General features: G+C 35.8%; 1 protein-coding gene across 6 annotated transcripts in view; it reads right to left on the reverse strand.

Annotated features, from left to right (window-relative positions):
• Nucleotides 1-26,094, reverse strand: part of ST18 (ST18 C2H2C-type zinc finger transcription factor) — a 169,970-nt gene that overhangs the window by 72,608 nt on the left and 71,268 nt on the right. For 2 of the 6 annotated variants that reach the window (XM_014881644.2, XM_088174893.1), the window contains one exon: nt 2,683-2,789. The exons of 2 other annotated variants lie outside the window; for them this stretch is intronic. In XM_014881644.2, coding sequence (XP_014737130.2) covers nt 2,683-2,789 — 107 coding nt within the window. Of the gene's footprint in view, nt 1-2,682; nt 2,790-22,933; nt 23,232-26,094 lie in introns of those variants that run through there. 2 more of the 6 variants (XM_088174891.1, XM_088174887.1) reach the window with 2 other exon arrangements.

Genomic DNA, 26,094 nt, shown 5'->3' on the forward strand with positions numbered 1-26,094 from the left:
CTTCCCTGAGTGAGAGAATCAGGATTTGGCTCAGAGTTTGGTTTTTTGTGTGCCTGGAGTCTGTCTATGCACATGTGCATGTACTGATGTTATAATAGGATCCAAGAATATGACTAGCAGCTGAAAATAGGGCATGTGCAATAAATTATAATAATGACAATAATAATAGCAGCAACTATTTCAGTTTACTTGCACATTTTTAAATTTGAATTTCAGAAACTAAATTGGCACTACTATCTGGGTAGAATAGTTTTACAGCACATTACTGTGAATAAACTATAACTTAGGGAAGCCAGTGCTGCTGATATAGGTAAAAGTGAGATGCATCTCCTGCAAAGAACTCATGTAAGGGCTATGCACTTCGTAGCTTTTATTGAAATCTTCATGAAAGCATGACTTTCCTCGAGTGGGTTTCACACTGCTGGAATGCCAGTCTTTTTTCTTTTGCATAACCAGCTAGAGGAATAGAAATCACCAGTTTATCTAGAGTATAAGTTTACCATTGCACTGTGAGTTTCCAACTTGAAGTTATACCTGATTTTCAAAATTAAATTTAGGGAATCGTTTCACTAGGACAAACTTTACCTGATTTTGAGAGGTCTGGAAAAATAATAACTTTTTTCTACTATTTTTAATTTCTGAATTTCTTAAGTTAGGATTGAGACAACAGCTATATCTGTCACAAGCTTAGTGAACTCAGAAGAGAAAACCTTGATGATTTTTAAAGCACGTAAATCCATTCTCAAGTCTCCAACACAAGCCACAAACTTCAAAGCTGAAGTCAGATTCTGCTAAGGACAATGAACAGGACAGTGCTATACTGTGTCCCAAGGTGACACAACAATCTGTACTTCTTACAGTAAATAATACCCTCAGAACACGATTTTTGGTGATTTTGATATTTCTTTTCACTAACTCCTGTAAGATTCTACTACATAAAGAGAGAATAAAGTAATAGAGAAAAAAATATATTTAATAAAACTGAAAGGAAGCTTTTCTGTAGCCTGCCCAGAAGAGTAGAGCACTATTTGTCTATATGTGTGCTGAGTGAACCTTTCTCTTGGTCTATGATAGCATTTTTAATATGTAGTAGTAATTTCACGCTGACAGCAAGAGAAAGAAATGCCAAGAGCACATATAACAGCTTCTAGACAAAGCAATGTATTTCCATTTCTAACGGTAAAAATAATCCAGAATCATAATCCAAATTTGCTAGGAACATTTCTTGTAATGTAGTTAAAGTTTCTTGCTCTTCTTTTTCTTTCTTTCTTTTTTTTTTTTTTTTTTTTTTTGTAATATGTTGATGACCAGAAAGGAAAAATATTTAGAAATATCTTCCTAAAGACTAATACTAAAAATACGCTTTGTTTAGTGATTTTGACTATTCTTAACCAAGGAGTTGTTGTATTTTTTTTTTTTTTTACTTTTGCTTTAGTTTGCTCAATGCCGTGCCTGATTGCTCTAGGAAAGTTGAATGACATGGAAATAATTGGTTCAGCTCTATGAATTTCTTGGGAATTAAAATAAGTACATTTACTAAATGCAAACTTTAAAGCATGTTTATAACACATATAAATCATCAACAATTTGGCATTTTATAGTGTGATTGAATGGTGCACCCATTTTTGAGAAGCAGATTTTTTTATATTGAATTCACTACTTGAAAATATGTAGGGACAAAATAAGCCTTACATCAGAGGCAAGCTTGAATAGCTTTGTAATGAGGATGATTTATTTTGATTCTCACTTCTGATTTCTGAGTTGTCACTGCTGTTGTATACTTCATCCATGCAACTTTGCACAACTGGCAGTGCTGAATATAAACCAAAGCCATATGTTTATGTCCTTTTGCCAAACGACTACAGCAAATAGTTCTATTATTCCCTTAGGTAACCAACATGTGCCAAGTATTTCTATTAGTCTTCTTTACCAAGGCTTTAGAGGGCAGAGTCACAGCTTCATGAAATTAAGGGGCAACTGCTAGTTTCAAAATTCAGAGAAAAATTATATAGTATAGTGCGCTGAAATGCAGCTCATCCCAGGCTATTTTCTGGGGGTTTTTCTTCCTAGGTTATTATATTTTATGTCCTTCAAAGTCTTGTCACTATTTCCTGTGCTAGTATATATTAAACATAATTTTTTAGAAGAAAGCAAGAGTCAATATTAAAAAAAACCCAAACTTTGATAATTTGAGATCTTTTTTAGTACATTGAGGTTCTAGCTCACTTAACCGCTATATACTTAAAAGAAAATACTAAAACAACAATATACATTTATTATAGTACATATATATATCTATGTATCTATATATAGATATATAGATATATAGATATAAATCACTAATAAGTTATCAATCAAAGGTTAAATTTTAGCAGTGCATTGTGAAATATGTTCTCATTCCTGGAGTCATATCGATTCAAAGATATTCATGTTACTGACAGTATGTACGGCTAAAAGAGTGTCATTCACAAACTTAAGAACTATAATTTCTACATATTTGCAAAAAATTTAATCTCTTCAGCTGTTTAGTACTCCTATGCCTGACCATTGAAGACTTTTCTTAAAGCAGCAGATATTACTCAAGAAAAGTAGTCCTAGTGCATGAGAAACCACACGGTATTCTACTACTAATATATAGACATATTTCTACTCAAATTAATTTTTGCAAATAAATTATCCCACCTTTTCGTGTTTCCAGGTGAAAATATGTGCAGATTCCAAAGGACCAGATTTGTCACACATTCCAAAATTCCTTGCCTGATTTAACAGATAATCCTCAAATTCATTCTCTGGAAAAAACAGACAAAAAAACCCCCAAAAAATCCCAACAAAGCAAAACAAAACAAAAAGCTATATTAAATAAAACATAGATGTAACAAGACACTCTAAATCAAATGAGTAAATAATCTAGGTGCAATATTTTCTTCAGCGGTTTTACAAAGATAGGGTGTAGAGGCATCAATGATGCTTCCAAAAGGTGTAAAGAATAGGTTTTTTTCTTTTCTTATAGTAGTTTATTTACATCATTAATGCCCTTTTGATAGCTTATGAAATAGACCTGCTCTAAGAAAAGTTTTTTGTCTCGTGAGGACAAAAATCTACCATTTCTATACGTAGAAATTCTTAGTCTAATATTTTAATTGCATGAGAACCGCTTTGACTGAGTGGGATGGTTCAGTTCATGATGTAAAATAAATGAGAAACATTCTGAAATATTTTTAAAACAGAAGAAAACCCCTCAGTTTTATTTTTTCTGACTTCAAATATTGAAATTTAAAGTTTGGCAGGCTGCGAGTGTTCTCAGCATAAGCCAAATTAAGGAAATCTCTGACATTTCTCCATGCTCAATTTTTATTCCTTTCTGTGAGGGACTTTATGCTAAATCGACAGTGGCAGCGAGGGAAGTAGAGCTGCAGAAGTTTACATCTGAGTGTATAACACCAAGATCTTTGTTTTAAGAAATACTGAATATCCAAATTCTTCTAACACTTAAAGTTCTAGGCACTTGCAACCTAGAAGAATCTGACAATGAGCAGTAATTAAGGGCAAGTTTTATTTAGGGGCTGCTCCTATCACTAGTGACCAAAACATTCAAATTTTGCAATCAGTTGCAAATTTAGAAGCCTGTTTCACATATCATCCATGTATTTAGTGAAATAGATCTATTCATTGAAGATATTCCAATTATGACAAAGTTTGCAAACAAACTTTCAGAACTTTAACTATTCTTTTAATGATATCTGATGATGGTTTTTTCAACAAAATTTTGAATGTTACATTTCTGAAATTTCAAAGGCTCATTCTAAACAGGTTCTCAGGGAAGCTAGAGTTTCCTGAGTGACTAATTTCTGCTTGTGTTCCAACAGATAGGATGCTAGTTTCATCCCATCATGAATTTTTAATTATAATCAGTTGACTTTTATCAAATAATGAAACAGGCAACAGATGTAAGATGATAAAGAAGAGAGAAAATCCAGAGCAAACTATCCCATTACCAAAAGAATTTTTTAAGCTTTTTCTTAATCTACATGTTACTAGAAAGAGATAGTTATCGTCAAAGTCCTATTTTCCTGTTATTCTATTTCAACATTCATAAAAAAAGAAAGAAAACCACAAAAGGAGTCTTAAAGTCTTCTACCTTCCTCTTCCTCTTTGTTCAAAACACACTAACCTAAAACAAAAGACTTCTGAGAATAACTACAACGTGAGCAAAGCTCTTTCTAAAGACTTAAATTTAGCAGATTTTCGTCTAAAATTCTAGCAACTTAAGTATTTATTAACAATATATTTTCCCTTTATATTCTCAAAGATTGCCAATAAAGAACTAAATCACATAAGGGAGTAGCTGCAAACCCTTTGAGTTCCCTAATGTCAAACTCATTAGCATCCGAATAACCACACAGCAGCACATCATCTGCACGACTGCAATTTTTTACTACTTTTAATAGCGTTTCTCAAAGGGCTCATTTTCAACTTTCTTCAGTGGTTAGTTGGTTCTCTGGGGAAAAGGAGCTTCCTGACGCTCACAGCTTCCACTCAACAACCAGGCCGTTTGCTGTCAGAAGCATCAGCCCTCTGCCCTAACCCCATCTGCTGTCTCTCTCATCCTAAGGGACCGAGAGTTAAGACAGCACAGCTGAGATCCACTTGGAAAAGTGCACAAAGGACAAGGAAAAAAAAAATACAAAACTTTCCACATTTAGCTTTACATAATAAGCTAGTATACTGAAAATCGTCCTTATAAGAAAAGGAGTTTGGATTGGGATGGGTCTGGGAGCAGGTTTTAAAATTGTACTGAAAAGCTGCAGCAACAGTGTCAAAATACAAAAACCTGCGCCCCTCTGCTGTGTTTAAACACGCCCGAAGTTGCTGGTTACTTTAAATGTACTAGGTTTGATTACTTTCACATAACAGGGTGCTGGCTGCCATTCAGCTGATTCGTGGGTGAGTACCCACATTTGAAGATGTGGTGTTTCATAAAAAGCCTAATACAATGTCACGCATCTGTCATGCTATAAACAGGGTCTGCAGGACTATGCTGCGTCATGGGATGTGACATACCCTTAATGTAACATGTACTATGTGTCACCCCTGTCCACACTCCAAGAAGTAAGTTATATTTCAAATATAAATGTTGGGATCTGATAGTTCAGGTAGCAATAAAGTCTTGGCACTGATTTCACAGGAGTATGAATTACACTGAATTCATTTAGTAAGTTTTATGAGTTATAAAATTGATCATGGGCCAAATTTTGAGGTATCGCAAGATGTGCAGAAATCTGCAGTAGCAGCTGGAGAAAAGAAGATCTCAGCCTCAAGAGCCCATAGAGAACATCTAACTAAGTTGTTGGTGGCTTTGATGATAAGATCATTGTTGATGGAAATGAAGAACTAACTTATTTGTCAATCAAGGTTTTTTGGTGGGGTCACTCCCCTTGGGTTCACATGTACCTTCATTTGGCCCAATCTATTCCTAGCTTGCATTAAATCATTTCTCTGTTTCATTCAAGAATTCAAAACAGCTTACAGACACTAAATTATGCTTACACTTCAATTGCCTATGTGTCTGAACAGTATTTTTTATTCTACAAGGTGAAGCCTGCCTGCCTATAAAGAAAATCTTCACCCTTTTCAACCATCATCTCAATTCAACTAGAACAATAAACTTTATAAACTCACAAAGATGGGATATATGCATTACTTGATTTGTCAGTGTAATTATTCAGTGAAGTCACCTGGAGCCTTTGCAATTCATTCCTTGGTTTGTAGCCATTTCCAGTACAACATAATTTTGTACTGACTCTGAAGTGCCATCCTACTGAGATCCATGAGTCATACCAGGATACTGATGTGAATGACAGTTTAGGTCCTGATCCTCTACATCAGATGTGTGTGACAAATCACTTCAAACAACTATTTTTGTTGAGCCATCATCTGTGAGTAAAAGTCCACTCATTGAGGTCAGATTAAATCAGCTCTTGATGATTAAAAATGAGAAAAGACATATTGTACAACAACAAAATTATCTCAGAAGTCTGAAGTTGTTTTCTCTTTCAGATTTTCAATACTCAAAGCTGTACTATATTTGCGAAAGATCCCAACAACTTTTTTAAACATAATACATTCAATTTCCAACAGATTGATTTGACTTTCTCTCATTTACCACATCACTGGTTGATACATTGCAAATGTGGGAATGAATAATGGCTTTAGTTTGTGATTTGTTAACTCAGAATAAAAGTAATATCTAAGGAAACAAAATCCAATGTGCTCACCATTATGATCTCTGAACATTTCTTGTGTTTCTACAGTGACAGTGATTTTTCTTCCTCAAGACAAAATAATGCAGGGTATTTAGCATTTGAGAAAATAATATGTGAAAGAAAAAGACCATTACAAATAAATAAAGATAACTCTAGACTTCAGTCAGATCTTTATCCTGTACGGTACAAAGTCTGTGACTTTACATATTTTCTGCACAAGCCTCAGGGAGATCCTGAAGTACACGTAAAATGTTCAGCTCATGAGTAACTGAATCTCATTTGGCCTAAACCTTTCCTGCAAGAAATCTGCAGGACTCTACTTGGAAACATCTTTATTTTGTGTGTATAATTTGAGCTTCAGAAAGGAGTTTCCTTGGGGCAGAGTATTCCTCTTTGTAATTGTTTCATTCAGTACAAAGTACACGGGAAGCAGAATTATTGCTGTTTCAACAATCGCTTTTTCTTTCTCTACTCTAATGCTAAACTTTATCTTATTTTGTTCTACCATGAGATGAACAGAAGGTCACATTAACAGTGTGAGACAGGCAGTTGTCCTTCTAGTACCTGTAAAAAACTTCACTTTCACTCATCCTCTCTTTTAAACAGGGCAGTAACTCCAAAGCCAAGATCATATTTCACCTAGCAGAGGAGTTTAACTTTCACCTGATTTAAGCAACAAACTATCCCTCAAAGATGCCGGAGGCTTTGCTGTAATTAACATAACTGCATTTAGATGCTATTCATGACCGATAATTCCAACACCTTGTGGAAAAAAAAAAAAAAAAAAAAAAAAAGGTTGCAAGCTGTAAACATTATAAACATATTCAAATAAGCTTAACGCAATCTGCCATGCTTATTTCTGCCTAGATCATGGACCAGCGAAATGGTTAATGCAAATGGATTTATAATTTGCTTTGGGGGGCCAGTTTCTTCTCCTTATTTATTAGCCCAGCTGATGGGGCAGATTTGATGAGGCACTTCTGGAATAATTGAGTCATCACACAAAGAAGGCTGCTAGCATTCAGAGTGGTTTTATCAGCAGCAAGCAGGCCTGATTACTGACAATTACACTCTGATCCGGTGATGGAGGAGAAAGAGCCAACGAGTGGGAAATGTCCGTGTTTCTATCCAGGAATAATTTCTACATTCATTTTACATGCTAAGTGTTTCCTATCTCTGCATAATAAACTGTAAACAGGAATAGATGGCACAATGTCCCTTAATATTTCCTGGTAATGAAGACACAAATGTACAGTGAGTGCTGATAAATATAGATGAAACATAAGCTATTCTCTGAGTCGGTATTGTTACCTTTAGAATAAATGCATTTTGGTGGTAAAAGCATAATCATAGCTAATGCAAAAAAATGACAGAAGATTGAAGCTGTCCTTGTAACTACACAGAAACTTTGTAAAAGTCCTGTTAATCACGACTGCTCCAGAGGCTCATAAGCTGAAGGTGATGTACTGCAAAGAACATAATTTTGTTTCTCAATAGTCAACTATGTAGGAACTCTTTTGCTTTGACACAGTAAAGGGGAGCAACAGCAGTGACCTCCATTAACACTTCAGGGATACAGCACATCTCGACGCTTAACTGAAAAACAATGAAGCTGGTCCTAGAAGACATCTTCACTATGATAAATTCTCATTTCCCTCTCATCAGCTTTAAGACAGTGTTTATAATGGATAATAGAGCTAGACCATAGATTTCATGAGTTGTGTTAAGCAATACATTACTGCCTTTAGAACATTATTTTTATAGCAATTTACATGCTGTAAAATGACAGTTATTAACAAAATTCTGGAAGCAGAACTTTGAAAAACTCTATTTCTTCAGGGGAAAAAATGGGGAAAAACATGAAAACAGACACAGTGGAGAGTTGAAAAGTAATTTTGTGTTTGTTGATGGGCAATTATAGATTTCAGCTAGAAAAAGTTAATGTCCTAGTCTAGGAAGAGTTTTCCTTTTTAAGAGTTGATCAGGCATGAAACACTGAATAATAAACTTTTGCATGCTTGTTTATCCCTTTTCCTCTTTTTAAACTAATTTATAGCTTCAAAAGAACTAAAAGTTATTCTCTGCTCGCCGGCAGTAACTATGGCAACTATGTTTCATTAAAGTAGCCACTTAACTTCAAGGCTTGTGTTACAATGATATGCATTATTTTGAGCAAAACCACTCCATAACAACCTTATGATTTCAGAGCAATTTTAAAAGAAAGTTCAAAGAGCACGCATCATTGACTCTGGAACACAGGGTTTGTTTTCTTTTAAAACGTGTTTACTCTTTTCCAGCCGGGATGGCTTTCCCTGCATGGAGTCATCTCTGCTGCGAGGCACGGTGTGGGGGGACCACGGCCACCTTCAGCGAGGGATGACCACGCTCTGCTCCCTGAAGGGCTGCCCAGTTGTTGCAGGAGATGCCTGAGCACCCAGATCAGCACAACTGAGCAGCGAAATTGTCTGGGTTTAATCACCCCGTCATGCCTTCTTCTGTAGCAGGAAGATGCTGCTCTTGTTCTGATGTTGTCTCCACACCTGCTGTTTAGCAGCCAGGACCACAATCTTTCCACTATATTTGATTTCCAGCAAGTTAGTTAGGAATTGATGGGTTTCAAGGGCAATTTTATGGGGTGTTGTTATGGTGGCACTGAATCTCTGTAGAAGTTCTGAAGCTGGTTATGTTCAGTAAAAGTGGTCACTTCTCAAACACTTACAGGCTTAACCTAGGTTCCTCTACCCCTTCCCTGGGATTTCTGACTGTTCCAGCCATAATTTTTAGATATATTTTAATAGTCAGAATTAGGACATCATAATTCTTATGCTGGACAAAACCCATGGCTAAATAGCTGACTGGATGTATTCTGACATGGAGTCAAAAGGAACAATAGACCTAAAAAACCAAATTACTTTTACTAAAAGAAATATAACTGCCATTCTGCTATCCTAGGCATTCAGCTTGCCCTTTCTTAACAAGTTCTCTTCATTAAGAATGACAGGCATGTCCCAGGAAAGTCACACAAAGGGAAGAAGTGTGCCTTCCCTCAACATGCAAATCACATATGTTCATTAACTTCAAGAGTGCCATGTGAAGTACAGTCTGTCACCATTTAAAAGACTTGTAATGACCCTAACTGCTAAAGATAATGGGGACTTTCTTACACTACTGCACTACCCTGAAGATCTTAGGAACATGTTGAAGAGCACAAGGAAAAAAAGCTCCAAGAATAAAAATACCACCTTGCAAATCAAAGAAGTAAAGGATATTAAAAAAATTGGCTAATACTTGTCAGATACCAAAATGTGCATGTCAAATGTTCCTTGGGCCAGACTTCTTGTGTAAAAGGTTTCACTCATCATAGTTAGCATCAGGTAAAAGGAGCAAGGAAAAATATGCTCAGTTTATTCAAACTTATGATAAGAGCTTGGCGTCACCATGAATGGTGGTTCAAATTCTCTTTTCAGAGCCTTCTATGATTATAAAGTGAGACAAAGATTGTTTCCTAAAATGAAACTTGCCTTCTGATGTAGACATAAATAGAAGGCACCATGATTGACCAAATAACTGGAAAAAAAAAGGGATTCTGGAATTCTCTTCCTGCCTCTCCCACTGATCTGTTTTGTCCCCCTCCGCAAGTCTTTTCACCTTTCAGTTAAATGAGGATAACAATGTAGAGTGCTTTAAAGTGCTTTTGTGCATTTCTAAACATACTTTAATGCAGTAAATATTATTTTTATCATTACATTCATCAGTTTAGTAGACTGCTCACCTCACTTCCTTTGAAACTCAACTCAAAAAAAAAAAAATCAAAAAGGACAATACTGAGAAAGAAAGATACTAAACAATGTGTGGTGAATATGGTGAACATCAAAATAATTTAAAAGACATTTCCATTTTCTTCTCTCCTAATATCTTAGGCAATTTGGATATAACTGTAATCTTTACGCATCAGACCCTTATCTTAAAAATCTATTTCTTTTTCTATATAGAGAAACATTCTCGGATAAAATATCTTTGACTGTTTTCCTTTGAATATTTTTGCTCTCATTGCTGAAAATGTCAATAAAGCATATATATATGTATATATATATGAGTGTATATGAATATATATGTGTGTGCAGAAAAATATGTATATATTTCTGTGTATATAAATTTATTTATATGTTTGTGGTAACATTAAGTTCAAATATCACACACAACAAGCACTGTGTTTAATTTAAAAGAAATTGAAAGAGGAAAGTTTCTTTCAATGTGAACCTCTTAGATGCCTGGCAAGCAAAGTGACCTGTGGTACTACTAAACAATACTGAGTTAAAAATAATGCTACAGGAATATATCTTTGTAGTACTATTTTACATTGGAAAAAATAATATTAATAGTACTATTGTAGCAAACTGGACTACAGCAAGATGAAGAAATCATCCTATGCCTGATGAACTTTGTCACTTAAAGCTCAGTTACCCTTCAGATTCCCTGGCGTGAGCCTGGCTGCATTGAAAACAAGCAGGACACTCTGGTGGATCTCAATAACACAAGCTGCCTGCATGTGGAAGCACTCACATACACTCGGTGTTAATGACACAGGTATGCAAACACACAGCCCTGGTCAGAAGGTCTGACAAAGTAAGGTGATCTAAACTATTTTGCATGTGACAGCTGTAAATAATAAACAGCAGTTTAGAAATTCCAAAAGCACCCCGAATGAAATTTTGTTATTTTAGGTGATAGTTTCACTCTTGATAAGTAGGCCTTAATCAGGGTCTGCATATCAATGTAATAGTCTGGCTTGTTATTTGGGCTCTGATTAAATCACAGACTCTGTGTCTTATGTTGGTACCTCAGATACTGAAGTGTGTGCAAGAAAAGAGATGGGCTGAGGGGTGGTTTTTGTGCTCAGGACATAATCCTTTTTTTCTCTTTTTATTTTCATATGCTATGCCTACCTATTCAGGAGGCAGATTTTTGATTTCTTTTGAAGAGGTCTGATCATTTTACATCAGAACTGTGTTGTGATGCAAGAAGTAGTAGCTGTGACTTTTAAATAATCAGCCTCACTAAAGACTCCATTGTGGCAACCAACAACCTTAAATCATTTTGACAGTGCATTCTCTGCACTGCCCATGTACTTGGAGGCTGTCCTCAAAACATTGAAAGCTGGGACAATATTCATGGTTAAGAAAAGTCTAGAAGCAGCCAAACAGGTGGACACTTCTTTCAGAAAAGGCCTTTTTAGATAGAAGACCTTTTGTACACTAGTTCTATCTTAGGCCCCTTTCAGGGGCTACACCTGAGAGAGAAAGTGAATTATCAATGACATTTTTTTTAAGAATCAGTGGTTTAACACTAATTTCTAATCAGATCCTACAGAAAGGAACAGCTCGCATGGCAGCTGTACTTTTCCCAGGGTTAATTACCTTTCACTGCTCTCTACTAATGAGTCAGCTGTTCCTGTCATCACACAACTACACTGTGTTCATCTGTAGCTCTAGCTGTGGACAAACACAGTAGCTAGAGCCCTGTTTACATATTGGCGAGGTTTGTTGTGCAAAGAATTTGCAAAGCAGTTTAAAAAAAAAAAGAAATACTTAAAACCTCTTCCATTTCTTTTTTTTTTTTTTCGCGGAAACAACATTATTTTTGGGCCAAACACCATGTTCTCCAGGTTACTAAATGCATCAACAGGAGTAGGAATCTAAGGATATAAAAGCTAATGAAAGGGGGTTTTATGCAATATTGCATAATAGTTTATATGAGGAAGATTAGATCCCTGTAGCCATCTAGTTTGTCTTACCTGCTTGTTGAGTGAGGATGTTTATTTATAACTTGCTGATCTAGGAACTAGAAACTTCTTTATAAAATATTGGTTTAAGTAGTATAAGCAATAATAGCACAAGAATTAATGCAGTTAGGGAAAGAGTTTGTATTATTTTATACAGCAAAATTTAATGAGACAATGATTTAAGACTTTTAGTAAACTGTTCATGGTTTTATGTAATTCCAACAGGTAATTCAATAGCAAGTAAATAGAACACGTCATTTTCTAGCTAGGTTGAACAGGATGTGTTTTTTATAGCCATATAAGATCAAGAGCAGTACTCACTACTGGTTATTTCAGCTTTATTTTGAGAGGCTCCAAAGACTATGGCTAAAGTCAGGCATATTGACAACCCTTCTAAAATTCAAGTCCTGTTTGTGGCAACATTCAGAAAATGTTTTTCGTATAACGGAGGGCAAGACGCTAAACTGGTTCTGATTTTATGATTTTATGCTGAAAATACATCTGTGGAGGTTGCCCTGATCTGAGGAGATTTCCTCATTTCCTCAGTGTAAGTCCTGCAGATGTTAGCAAAGAAAGCAAATTTTCACCAGACAAAAAGGGACTACATACACGTACATGTCATGTGAGAATGAGCTCAGCTACCTGCAGTTCTATCTGCAGCAGGCCTGTTCATGAAGTTATTATTTGAGATTGAATTCCTTGCTAGCTGTCACATGAGATAATGAAAATTGAGAAATTTATGGGAGGAACATAGACATCTTAATATGATGATGGAAGAAGAAACTTAAGCTTCCAGCTCCAGGTAAACCTTGCAGGATTAACAGCTCAAAATATGATAAATTTCCTTTTGAGAACACCAAAACACCATGGCATTCCAAGGGATGACTTCAATAGTCATCTAGGAAATGAGTAGAGCACTTTCCTTAGAGCATTCCTGTAACAAACCACGTCTTTCTGTCAGGCACCCTAGGTTGTGCAAGTTGTATTGAGAGCTCAAACACTCTGAGCAGAGAGAAAATGTGAGTTGTGTGGTTATGCTCTTTTAAAAGGCAGATATTTATTTATTGCACCATTAGAAGCAATTCTCCTGCGTGATTTTGGATTAAGTGAAAGTGAATTTCCTGAAGGTGCATTAATTGGGCTTAATGATTCACAGAAACCCCTGATCACTCAGGTCAGGCCAGGGAAAACTGTTATGTAATGCCCATTTTGTCTCTCATTCTTCCCCTGACCAGATTATTCCTTCTTCCAACCCAGTGTATGTCACTCTCTGTTGAAGAAAAATAAAAATTAGTTCCCAGGGATAGCACAACTATTCTCCATAGTTAAAGTCTTCTCATGTTAGTGGCTTGTCTTAGGTTTCCTGAGTTCTCAAGAACATTATTCCTCCTTCACCACGGGCAGGAAATAGGGAAAAAGTCCTCTCCACTTGGTGTATTGAAAAACTTCACCTTTGGAATGAGTTTTACCTTTCCTGAGATCTGATCTGCTTAACTCGAATTCTGTCAGTACCCAGACTATATGTTTCTCTACTAGAAGTAGACTTCATGCACTACACTAAAGGAACTGGGATAATAGAAGGCAGCTTCTCTAAAGAGTCTGTTGAGCTGATGATATTCTTAATGGGGGGATCTCTGCTGGAGACTCAGGAAGAAGGAAAAAAAATGGTGCCAAAAAACATGATGTTTTCTTCTACTGTTTCTTCTTATAAACTTGATTTCTTTACTCCTAAAGTATCATGTGAATTTAAAAGACAGGGATCATCACGCAACTAACAGATACCAAGCCCCAGATAAACAGGGAAGCAAGCCTTGTGACCTGGGGGGTGTCTGCAATGCTGAACTTGCTGTTTGTAGGCTGGCAATCATTGATTGAAAGCAGCTTGCACTTCTTCAATATTACAGTACTATTCCCCATGATCACAATATAGTAGCATGTAAGTCACATTAATAACAATAAAAATAACTGCTATTGCTAATGTTGTTGCTATAAATAACACTGGGCCCAAAGCATTCAGGGTTGAAGCTGCTCATTCTCTCATGCTATTCAGAATGACTTAGGGATATGCAAGGAGGCACTTTTTAATGATAAAGTGTTGATTTTTTAGGAAGAAAAGTTTGAGAATATTATGTTTAAACTCTTCAGGAAAAATGTTATAACATTATAAAGATTTATGTTTATTGAACTGGTGCCAATTTATACCATAATAAACTTTGCATGCCCATGATCTCGTGCATGATTTTCATTGACTTTGAGTCTGTGGAAGTGCTACTGGAGATCCAGAATCACTCACCCTTTGTAAAACTCATCATATCAAAATAAGATCAAGCATTATCTTACAGCAGAATTAGTCCTCTGTCTGTGCCTATCCTCACACAGATATCCTCTACCCTCAGGGAAAGAGTCTGAAAAGGCAAAACACCACTCAGCTATCATTCCCTGCTTCCAAGGCCCACCTGTGCCTTCCATGGCATGGATTAGGGAAGTGCATAGCCAAATACTGTCCCATAGGGACCATCCACTACCTACGGGTTAGCGCAGATCTGAGCAGTTGCATGCAACTTTGAACCCTGATGGAATCTTGAACTGCCTACTTGGATAACTTAAGAACTTCACCTTGATCTGAAGGAACTTTGAGAAACTTTCCCTAGAAATTTAAAAGATCATTTGTTTAAAAATCACACGCCTATGTGATAAAATTATGAGATGATAAATAATTCTGTAAAAATCTAAATTCGCATCTTCAATTCTCCTGAAAATGAAAGAAAATAGTTGAAATCTATGCAAAGTATGCACAGCATCTGAAATTTTAATATGAAATCTTGTTTATAGTTTTTATGAAAACACGGGACATATTGAATCACTATACTCAACCACTGAAACAGTGAAAAACCATAATCAAATAAATCTTTCTATTACTTTGAAGCTTGAGAAATAGAGCCTTGAAAGCCTGAGGAGACAGAGAAACCACCCCTAAAGTGTCTCCGGCCGCTAAGTGGTGACCAACAGGAAAAAGAAAATGTCTGGAGATGCTTCTATCAGCAGTGTTTAAAAGATCCAACAGATTCGAGGTATTTTTGAATTAATGGATTTTGTTAAAAATTTACAGTTCATTTCTCTTTATTATTTTAATAAGTAGTTTTGAGAAAAGAAACTTGTTTTTAAAGGAAATATAATGGCTTCTAAGAAATAAAAAAGGAACTGATACCTTCCCTTTTGTAAAAATTACATTTCAGGAGTAAAATTTAGTCCTCTGAGCTGCACAGCAGTATTCAGTTCTGTTATTCTGCTCTGCATTAATAGCTAAATAGATAAAGATTTTCATCAATGTCATGTGAGGAGAGGAGCAAGAGGAGACTTTTGATCTAAGGTATTCATATTATCCATATCACTGTCTTGTATGAATATGTGAGAAATGTTTCTGTGTAGAGACAATTTAAGAAGAAATCAAGTCCAGTTTTTAGGCTGGGTATGAAAGACAGGACTCATCTTCATAAATTTACCTGCCTAAAATGCAAACATGATTTCTGAGGCAGTAACTGCTGGATTCCCATGGTCTCTGGGTGGCCTGTAGGCAACTTGCAGGCATCTCTGAGGCTGTGTGGATGTGTGATACATGTTACTCATTTCATACCCTGCTTCAGGGTGAGATGGATTGCACACAAGAAATGTCTCTTTCCACTGACTCTAAAGGGAATCTGGATGACTGGCTCAGGTCTAGCCACTTCCACTGTGCACACTGACATTTCACCAAATGGTGATTCCTAGCGAAGGAACCTATGGCAATCACGGAACAGCATCTTAAAGCTTAAATAACAAGTATGCCATGTGAGCCGTGTTGTGAAATAGGGATGGAAAGGCAAGAGAAATAGAGTAGGAAAGCATCCTTCAGGAACGAAGGCAGTGCCAGTCCTTGTAGGAAAGAACTGGCAAACAAGAAGCTGATGAACAAATAAAAGGGAGTACTGGCGGATGGTGTAACTTACAGAAAAGGAGACTTAGCCATAGCTTTGACATGAGCTGTGTGGTTTCAGAGACACAGGAGAACCCAGAGCCAAGAGGCAAAGAAAAAAGTCAGCATGATATGGTAAATATTTCTTATCTATATATAGCAGAAAGAAGACAATCAAGCTCTAAGCAGAACAGAGGGAAACTGAACTCTGGGTTTGCATGGATTGAAATACCGTCTTTTTAGTATTTGCATTGGACAATATTTTAGGAAGGACTAAAAGTAAGTAAATTCATCACATAAATTAATGTCTGATAAGTGGAAAGGGTCTGATATGAATAAGAGTTGCTAATAGAGCTTATCTGTGTTTCTTGCTTGGTTTACTATGAACTGTTGTACAGGGGAGAAACCTGATGTCACCAGTGACAGTGGATCTGCATTTAATTCTTCTGTATTGCTTTGTTTTGATTATACATAATTCCACCTGTCCTGTTTTATTTGCTGTCTTCTGTTCTGTGCCAAGTTTTCAACTATGTAAGTAAATAAATTAAAATCCAAATTCCTTCTTGTGACTTTTACTGGCCTTTGGGAACTAATAAGAGCCAAATTTTCAAAAACTAAAATGTCATCATGCTTGCATTGCTTGCTACAAACATGCCCCTTTTTTTTAGCATGTAAGGTAAGTGTTTAGGCAAAGAATTAACACAATTCTTTGTTTGATTTGTGAGTGTCAAACAGATCTGAGTCATACGCACTCAGTGAAATGCTGTGTAAAAAAAAAAAGTGAAGAAAGATTTTACATTACTATTATTATTATTATTATTATTATTATTATTATTATTATTATTATTATTATTACTACTACTACTACTACTACTATTACTATTATTTCATGTATTTACCCCAAAGAAAAAACTCTTGTTGGTGAAATTCATCATATCTAAACAAAAGACTGGCAGCTTAAGTATATGAACAGGGGGAAGGGAGACTTATTTCCTGAGTTTCAACAGATGTCATACTTAATTGGTTGTGAAATAAACCAGAGCTACTCTCGGCCTGTTTCCCTAGTTTCAGCTGTGAAGACACTTTTAAACATGTGCATTTCCCTCCTGCTTCTCATAATGAGGGTGTGGGGTGAGAATCAAACCTCCAAAAGGAGTAAAGCAGCATGCATGTTGCATACAGGCCTTCAGATACACTAATTAAACAGAAGTGAGAGTTGCATCTTTTGTCCCTGCGAGATACACATCAATACTGAATGAGCCAAGACAACTCTGTTGAAGGGTTACTGCCTTTGCCTTCTGCTAATATCAGGAAGTCACTGGACTATCCCATTCTGAACATAGTTTTTCCACTTTCCAGTATTTTCTCTCAAAAGCACTGCTTCTCCAAAATCACACCATTGTCAATGTACTGCAACTAGTTGAAATGGGATTTTTTTTTTCATTTTTGACAGGGAAATCACCTTAGAGGTTGGGGTTTTTTCCCCCTTGTGGTTGTTTTCTGCTAGAAGCAGAGGAGCAGCACCACATTTACCACAATGGCAACTGCAAAGATGTTTTTAAAAGAAAGAACTGTCAAGCACAAAATAGTTTGGCTACACATGGTGATGTACACAAAAAAACTTCTCACAGACCAAAAGCCCAAACATTTGCGACTGGGGCTAACTACCAGTCAATGGTATGCTAATACAAATAAAGTCATTTGTTTCTAAAGGGCTATGACAAAGAATATTAGCCATTCATTTTATGCCTTGTTGGATGTAGCCCTCTAAATCAAAATGCTCTTTTGAGCTTCACAGGAAAAATCTAAATATATAATAGGTACCTCTCTGTTAAACTCAGTAAACAAATTAAAAAAAAAAAAATGGAAGAGTGTTTGCTAAAACATTTCAAATGGAAATGCAAAGAGAATTGTGTAAAAAGAAAAATTAAGGCCAAGGTTAAATACGTTTAATTCACCTGTGGCAACCAAACTGAACAATATTTGTTCTTTTAGTTTAAACTTGGAACCCAGATCCCAGAGGTGCTAGGAGAGAGCTTTAATCCCTAGAAAAAAAATTCAAATTCCCAAAGTGTGTGATGAAAACCAGTATAATCCTTCCTGAAGTGAGAAACAAAATAGAAAATACTTTTTTTTTTCCCTTGTTAAAACAAGAGCAGTCAACATGATCTTTATTCTTTTAATGTTTTACAGGTCTGACTTTCGGCAGATGACCTCTCTTGTTTGTCCCTACATGTTTTCCAAAATATAAAAGTGAAATAGAGTCCCAAGGGCACTGTACTTGAAAGGTTATGAGAGTTAGAGAATTTTAACCATGCCTGCCAAATCAGCAGATGGCTTGTGATTATAATTATATGCATCAATAAAACGAATAATCTTTACAAAATTTGAATTTCTACTAAAGTAAGGGATTTAGTAAGCAGATGCAACAGAATGCATTTTCTTTAACCCTTTTTGTAGACAGTACTGTTTATCACAAAAATAATGGCAAGGTTCTCCATAGATTAGCTTGGACATACACTTGAGCCATAAATATATGTTTCTTTTGACCAAGTGTCAATGCTATTTAGTATGATTTATGTGTTCAGTTGCGCTCTGTTCACTAAATGTTGAATGCTTATATATAGGATGATTCCCATCAGACACATATTTCAAAATGGTCTTTAATTTTATAAAATGTAAGAGATACAATGAAAATGTCATGTGTAGTCATTCTCTTCATTTTTGTTGCAGTGCTCGTTCTTTCTCTTTAAGATTTGGTGACTTTCCGTGCCTCTTACGGAGTCTGAGTTACCCCATATTATTAGTGAAGAAAATACTTTTTCCTCAAATGTGAGGTATTTAAGAAAGGTGCTCTGTGTGTGTGTGGTTCGGGTTCTTTTCAATCAGAGAAAATATTTTCAATTGGAGAAAACATATTAATAGGAAAAAAATTGCAATTGTGTTTTTCTATGACCACTGATCTTACTTTCAAACTTACTTTTGTAACAAGATCACGTATGTTAGATTGTGTCAAACCTCTGCCTGTAGTAGGAGAAAATCACACAGTAGAAAAATTAAACAAAACGAAACAAAACAAAAACCCTAAGCCAATTTTTTTTGTGGACTGCCTCATAAAAATGTTATTTGAAGACATGATATACACGTACTATAATTCTTCTAATATAGTCAGGAAGAAAAAATTTGAGACCAATAACTACATTTTTTTAAAAGTCCCTATTTGGCAAACTGTAGCTGTCTACCTACAGTATTTTACCATTTATTTTATTCAAACATTTAAACGACATCTTTTATTTCAGAAAGTTATATATGTTTGGCTTTTTAGCTCCTCTTGCATCTCTGATGTGAAGAGTACAAAACAATATTTTTATGCTCATTAAAAAGTGGATTTTTACTTCAGAAATGACAGAGCCATTACTCTGTATCATGTAAATCCTTCTTAACATAAGGATTATTGACCTGATAGTCCATAACAGTGCCTTTGGAGCCATTATTGCTTTGCTGTGCCAATCCAGATGCTGTACATGTGCTTCAACTTGGGGACAGGAGGGGCAGTGAAAGTGTCAAAATTTCTCTTGAGATTTGGGGAACTGACTTAGTGACTCTACTGCTGGAAAAAGAAGACCACTGTTTAGAAGAAATTGGGATCTCTAGTCCTCATTTGAACTGATGTTTTGGAAAATTCTAAAGCATTTTTTAAAATCTAATCCCAACCGACCAGAGTTCAAATACATATCTTTAAATGAAAATCTTGCTCTTTTTCACCAAAGTTCCTTAGTGAAGGGAAAAGTTCACATATGAAATCAAACCTGAAATATATGCTAGAAAATGTTATTTGAATCTCTTAAGCAAATCAATAAAACCCTCATCTTCAAAACACACAGTTGCTTTACTGTATTAAAGTGAGCCATCAACCTCACCTCTGTGGAAACACTCATATGTATAAATCTTTTTGTCAGTGTTCACGTACCCAAGAAGGTAAACCCCTTTTCATTCTAAAGTAACTTTTGGTGCTATGTTATCACCTTTTCTTGAATCAGAAATCTGTTGCTTAGAAAGACAAGAGTTGGTAGTATCATTAAGTCTTCCATAAACATAGGAGAGAGCAATTCTCCCCCAAAGAAATTTGATGTAAATTCTAAAAAAAAAAAGTTAAGAGGGAGAAAACCTTTTCTATTAATAATTTAAAAGTATCTGCAATCTTAAGTACTTCAAGATAAATAAAATCCAGAAACACTGATTTTGCTTATGTAGTTTTTAATAATCCACAACTATGCGCACAGGAACTACAAAGTGACCCGATCTCAGGTACATATGTACGCTTCCAAAATCAATCAGCTCAGTAAAAGACTTTGGTCTAGATTCTCTATATATTTGTGGATATAGAAAAATGTAAATTTTATTCTGCATGTCATCTGCTATATTTTGTTTTGGACTGACAGCGTCAGGCCTTCATGAGGATTGTCAGTGACTTTGGGGAGACTTGCTTGTCAGGAATATCAGATGTTTTGGGATTACCGGCTTAAAAAACTATGAACATGCAAAAAAACTGATTCAGAATTATTCAAATCAACTGCATAATACCATAAAGTTTTTCAGATCCGCATGAACAGCTCATACTGTTTGTGCCCTGGAACTGTGCACTAAGATAAAGGTAGAGGCCTCATATTGGATTACAAAACTCAAAAAGTCGACTGAAATTTCTAAAAATCTGGAGTGTTTCACACTTTACCAGGGAGATCAGATGAATGACGTTAATTATCAGAAATCAAGTTTTCTTTGTCTTTTCTCTTAGGCGTACTAAAGAAATTACAAACAAGAGGAAAAAAAAATGCAGCTGTGAAAAACTACTAAAACTTACTGAGGCTCAACCTGTCGGATTACAGAATGTGATTGTCAGATTACAGCAGTATGATTTCTGTAACACTGCTGCATGTGCATTACCCCTATGAAACCACTCTTTGCTTTTGATAGTATAAGCAGCTGAATTTATTAACAAAGTGAATGCTGAAATATCAAATACCCTTTACTCTTGTTGGTGTAGGTACGTAAAAAGGGTACATGATTGAGTCACAGGGATATGCTAATTTTTAAAAGCTATGGGGATGTACTTGAACATCAAATATCTTGGAATATTTTCTGTCAAAATAAACTGAAAACTTAATATCAGTTAGCATATCTTAAAGCAAACTGTGTTACAAGGGTGAAGCTTTATAAATCTCTGTTAATCTAGGTTTGAATTATAGAACTTAGAAAGAAAGCTTGTTTTCTGATGCCTGAATATCTCATATTTGCTGGGGTAACACAGGGAAAACATTGCTGAGACGTACACAACTTTTTAAAATACAGAAAATAAAATAAAATACACAATTTTATTTGAGTTTGCTTACTTTCTCATTATATTTCCTAAACCGGGAAGCGCAAAAGCAGATATAACTGCAGATATACTTAATATATACTGAGTGTCAGGTAACTGGGATGCTATATAGGTGAACATAGTCTTTTGCATGTGTGAACTTTTTTTGATAAATATGCACACATGGATTTGTATATATGCATATGCTCATACCCCTTTGCAAGGAATCATCAAATGTATATGTTAGAATGCCACATTTTATCTTAGTGTCTGTAAGCTGTGGTGATAATTCTATTGCCCATGCAGTAAAAAAGGTGTTCCTGGGCAAGCGACATCATAACGAACTGACTTCTGTGACCTGTGAAGAGTTTTAATTAAGTGAACAGGTTACCCTGGTATGTCTAAATACACATATATTGACAAGTTCTTTTTTTTTCTAAATTAAATAAGTCTCACAAAGCAAAGCAAAGCAAAGGAAAACAAACAAACAAGAAAAAACAAAAAAACCCTCCCAAGCAAAACAAAAAACTAAACCCTCCAAAAAACGGACAAAAGATCAATTGCAATGCAGACTGATATCTAAACACCACTATTTAACTGTCTGTGCTCGATAAAACATTCTTAAAACACATGGTTTGCAGTGGTTTTGCAGGGAGGAGAGAAGAAGCATTACTTAATGCACACAAGCATCTTGCAATAATATCATGTTGTTTTGAAGCTAACATCCCCTGAGCCTCCAAAGTGCAAAGCAGACAGAAACATTTTAGTAATGCAAACAAGACTTTCCAGCAACTTCCTGTTGCCATTTTTCAGCAAAATAAAGGGTCCTGAGGTACTACACTGAAACACTGCTAGAAAAGATTTTATCATTGCTTACACAGTCAGGCACCTGCTACTATAAGATATCAGCTGAATATTTTGCTGCTGTGCAAAGAAAATAAGTAATGACTGTGCAACTGTTAAACAGTAATCTTCAACTCTTTAATTTCAGCTCATGTAAAAGACAAAACAGAGAAAGACATAATTTAAAAACCTTTTTTAAAAATCCCAAAATTATAGTAGCAACTTCATTTATATCTACATACTTGTAAAAAACTGTACCAGGGATTTAGGGATGTAAGTAACTGTCGAGTGGATTGAAATTTGCATTCATATATATAACACATTTTCAGCAGATTTTTACAGAGAAGTAAAAAGAAACTTTCTGTTTCTAAAGTTCATCAGATGTCATGCACATCTGAGGCAATGATTACTGTGTGGCAGTTCCTACAAGGAATATTTAATTCATTAGACTATAATTGAAATATCCAGTTCACAAAACATACTGTTTCACTTTACTTTCGGAATTCCAGAAACTTTTGTAAGCTGGCAAATCAGATAGAAAGAAAAGGAAACAAACAAACAAGAAACAAACCCAACCTTGATTCCAGAGACATTTTTTCTCCCCTTCATGAAGTGACAGGGGGGGAAAAAAATCCCTTCATTATGACCTACTTGTCTAGAAACGGACTTTCAACCCCATGGTTAGGCTAAGATTTGCTCTACTTTCTCCCTAGGGCATAATTGTCAGACTGACTTACCGTGTGCCTTTTAGCCTTTGTTCTGCCTCTCACGCTGACATCAGGGAAGCAGTGATGTAGAATAAAGCAGGGGTGGGCTAGGTTAGTCCACTGTTTGTGTCGTTGTGTGGTGTGCAGGGACACTCTGTGATACTCTAGTGAGCTGCTAAGCTTTTTTTGTAGGCTTTGTGTCATTTACTTAACGACCAATCTCATTAGCTGCCAGGGTACAATGGGCTGATGCATTTTCTATGTACATACTCTACACAGTGACCCTCAAGGTTGCCGAAGGTCTATTTAATCAGTCAAAATGCTGAATATATTTGCAGTAAATCACTAAAAAAAAAAAAAAAAAAAAAAAAAAAAAGCCAACAAAAAAAAAAAAAACGGGACCACAGAGGTATCTCATGAGTGTTTATTCTTTCCTGGGAGTTATTTGCAGGTAATAAACTGATAGGAGTTGTAGGCAAAAGCAAGGGCAAAGAAGGGAAAAGAGCACTCACTGGGTTTGCATTGGTCACCTTTAATTTAGGGAACCTTGGGGGCCCTGCATATCGCTGTGTCTCTGCTTGTTAATTTCTCCATGCAGTTCATGCTTCAGTGTAATCATGTTATCACAATTAAACCCCTTTAAATAAGAAGAGCAGCACTAACAAAAAACACAGCCTCTCGCACATTGGGGAGGGCATGTGTTTGTGTGTGTGTATGTGTGTGTGATATTTATTTATTAACTTCCTTACTACGGGCAACCTCAGGGCTGGCATCTTTGCATTTCTAACCTCTCGTCAGTTACAAGGTAAAACCCTTTTAACTCTTATGAAAAATGAAATGCTGAAAAGCCCCATGAATCACGACAGCTGTCCATAAGTAACAGGGAGAGTTCTATTGTCCAACTTGTCCCTGGATAAAATGAATACTTTACAGCAGAGGCTGTTCAGCTTGGCTAAAGAGTATGGGGAGAAGGGGAGGAGGTCACTGGAGATTTCGCACACTAATTTAATCTGGGAAAAGGACAGGCACTGCATCTCACTTGAACAGACTGGCGGCAATCTGGGCTCCCACAGAACTATCTCCTTTTGCCTGTGCTCTATTTATTCCTTATCTCTGTTTACCAACCGCTAGGTCCCTTTCATTCACACCACGAGGCCGTTCTCCTACTATCAGTCAGCAGCTGACACTGTGGAAGAGCCTCAAAGGCAAAAAAAAAGGGATCAAAACTAAACCAAAGCTGTATAAACAAAGCAACAGTAGAAGTAAATGCATAAATCCTAATTCTTAACCCAACCCACAGGGTGCGAACAGAACCTTTATAGTAAATCCAACAAACCCACCACAGTGAGCTATGGGCTACAGAGGAAATGGGAAAAGCCAAATATCATTCATGAAATCACCATCTCAAGCAGAAACATTTAAAATAGGCATTGGAAGATATTTAGCTGGTTTCAGGATAATAGGTTCATCAGTTCTGTGTATTCCTCAGCAAGTAATGAGGCACAGGTTCACCTGTGTGTCTGGTATAAGATGAACAAGGGATTTTTCCACTTGTCCATCTTACTATTCAAAAGCCTTAGCTAACTTTGCACTCACTATTATTTAGATTAAATTAGAGGCAACCACTTAAAAAAATCTTTATCTGGAGATCGTGGTAATTTTGAAAACTTTATTGCTTGAATTTGAATACCAATTTATTTTTTAAGTGTTTGTCCAATTAATTTTTCCTTTAAAACCCTGGCTTTTTAACTATCACAGTTTCTCAGTTGTTAACTTATATTTTTCACTCATACTTAAGTCTGTAGCACTTAACATGAGACTCAAACGGGTGAAGACAAGAAAGGATAAAGCGCGTGACGTTAATAGAAAACTTGTGACTAATAGCAAAGTAAAGTAATAAACTCTGCATATGATGTTCTGCGATTGGATTATTATGGTGACTTAACTATGCATAAGTCTATTTTCTAATTTCAGTGGTCTCTTATTTGGTGTTCTTAAATTGACTTAATAAGAGACAAGTTGCAAATATTCATAGAAAGACACCACTATTGTTTCACTCAAACAAACTAACTTTTAAAACCTACAAAATCTGTAGCTCCCAAAATAGGGATTTTCCTTCTGGAAGAGGAGTTATGCTTTCAGAACTATTCTCAACTTTTTAAGACATGAAAATATTGGTTAACTGTTAACCAGTGAACAGTCAATATACTGTCAACTGTCTGATCAAGATAATTATACCAATTACAAAGAAAATGTTTCTCACTATCAAAGATGATCAACTGGACCTAATTTCAGTTTTGATTTTCACCTACGTGCATTATGAGCAATGAAGTCTTCACTATTTGGATCCTTTTTTCCAAATGAATTAATGAATTAAATTTATCCTTTCACCAGCTGCTAGGCAGCAGATGGAACCATTTCTGAAGCCTTGTTGAATTCAATCCATAAAACTCATTTCCTAGGATTAGCAGTCCAAAGTTTCTTTTAATGTTTATATACCGCTTGGGATTTTGAATTTCATGATGTTAAACTTTCAATTTAACTATTTTTTTTTCATTTCATATCAAACAAATATGATCGTTTGAATTTCTATAGCTTTATAACCACACATTTCAGGTCACATAAGGACAAGAATTCATTTCAAAAGCAATCAAGTAATGCAAGATTGGGATCTGCAGGTTTTTTTTTTCTCCTTTGTTTTGTTTACATTGCAGCACTACCATAGAAACCATTTGTGTTGTACTCATAGATTAATTTAGACTGGTAAAGTTTACTGCCTGTAACTTTGACAAAAATCTTTGCACAGAAATTTAATCTTACTAAGCAATTTTTGAAAGTTACTGTGATCTGAGGGTGTATTTGTTGTTCACAGAAAGATGACATGCTCCTGAATTAAGTTTTTAATGCACATCACTTTTATAGTTGACTTCGTTGTAAGGTGGGTGGTTTTTTCTATTTCTCATGGGGAAAAGAAAAAGTAACAAATGGTGGCAGTTTTGTGAACACCTCAGTGAAGATGTTTTTCGGTGCAGTAACAGGAAATTCTAGTCAGCTGCAGTACCCTGGACAGCTCCTCTCCTTTCGTTTTCAGTTTTCTCAACTCTGCTGCACACCTCTATCACGAGAATCAGAGATCAGGGGGCTTGGACTGCAATTTCGTTCAAAAAGATCCTTATTCATGGATCTCTGAA

Source organism: Sturnus vulgaris, chromosome 1 (genome assembly GCF_052056855.1).
Source record: "Sturnus vulgaris isolate bStuVul1 chromosome 1, bStuVul1.hap1, whole genome shotgun sequence".
Classification (NCBI taxonomy): Eukaryota; Metazoa; Chordata; class Aves; order Passeriformes; family Sturnidae; genus Sturnus; species Sturnus vulgaris.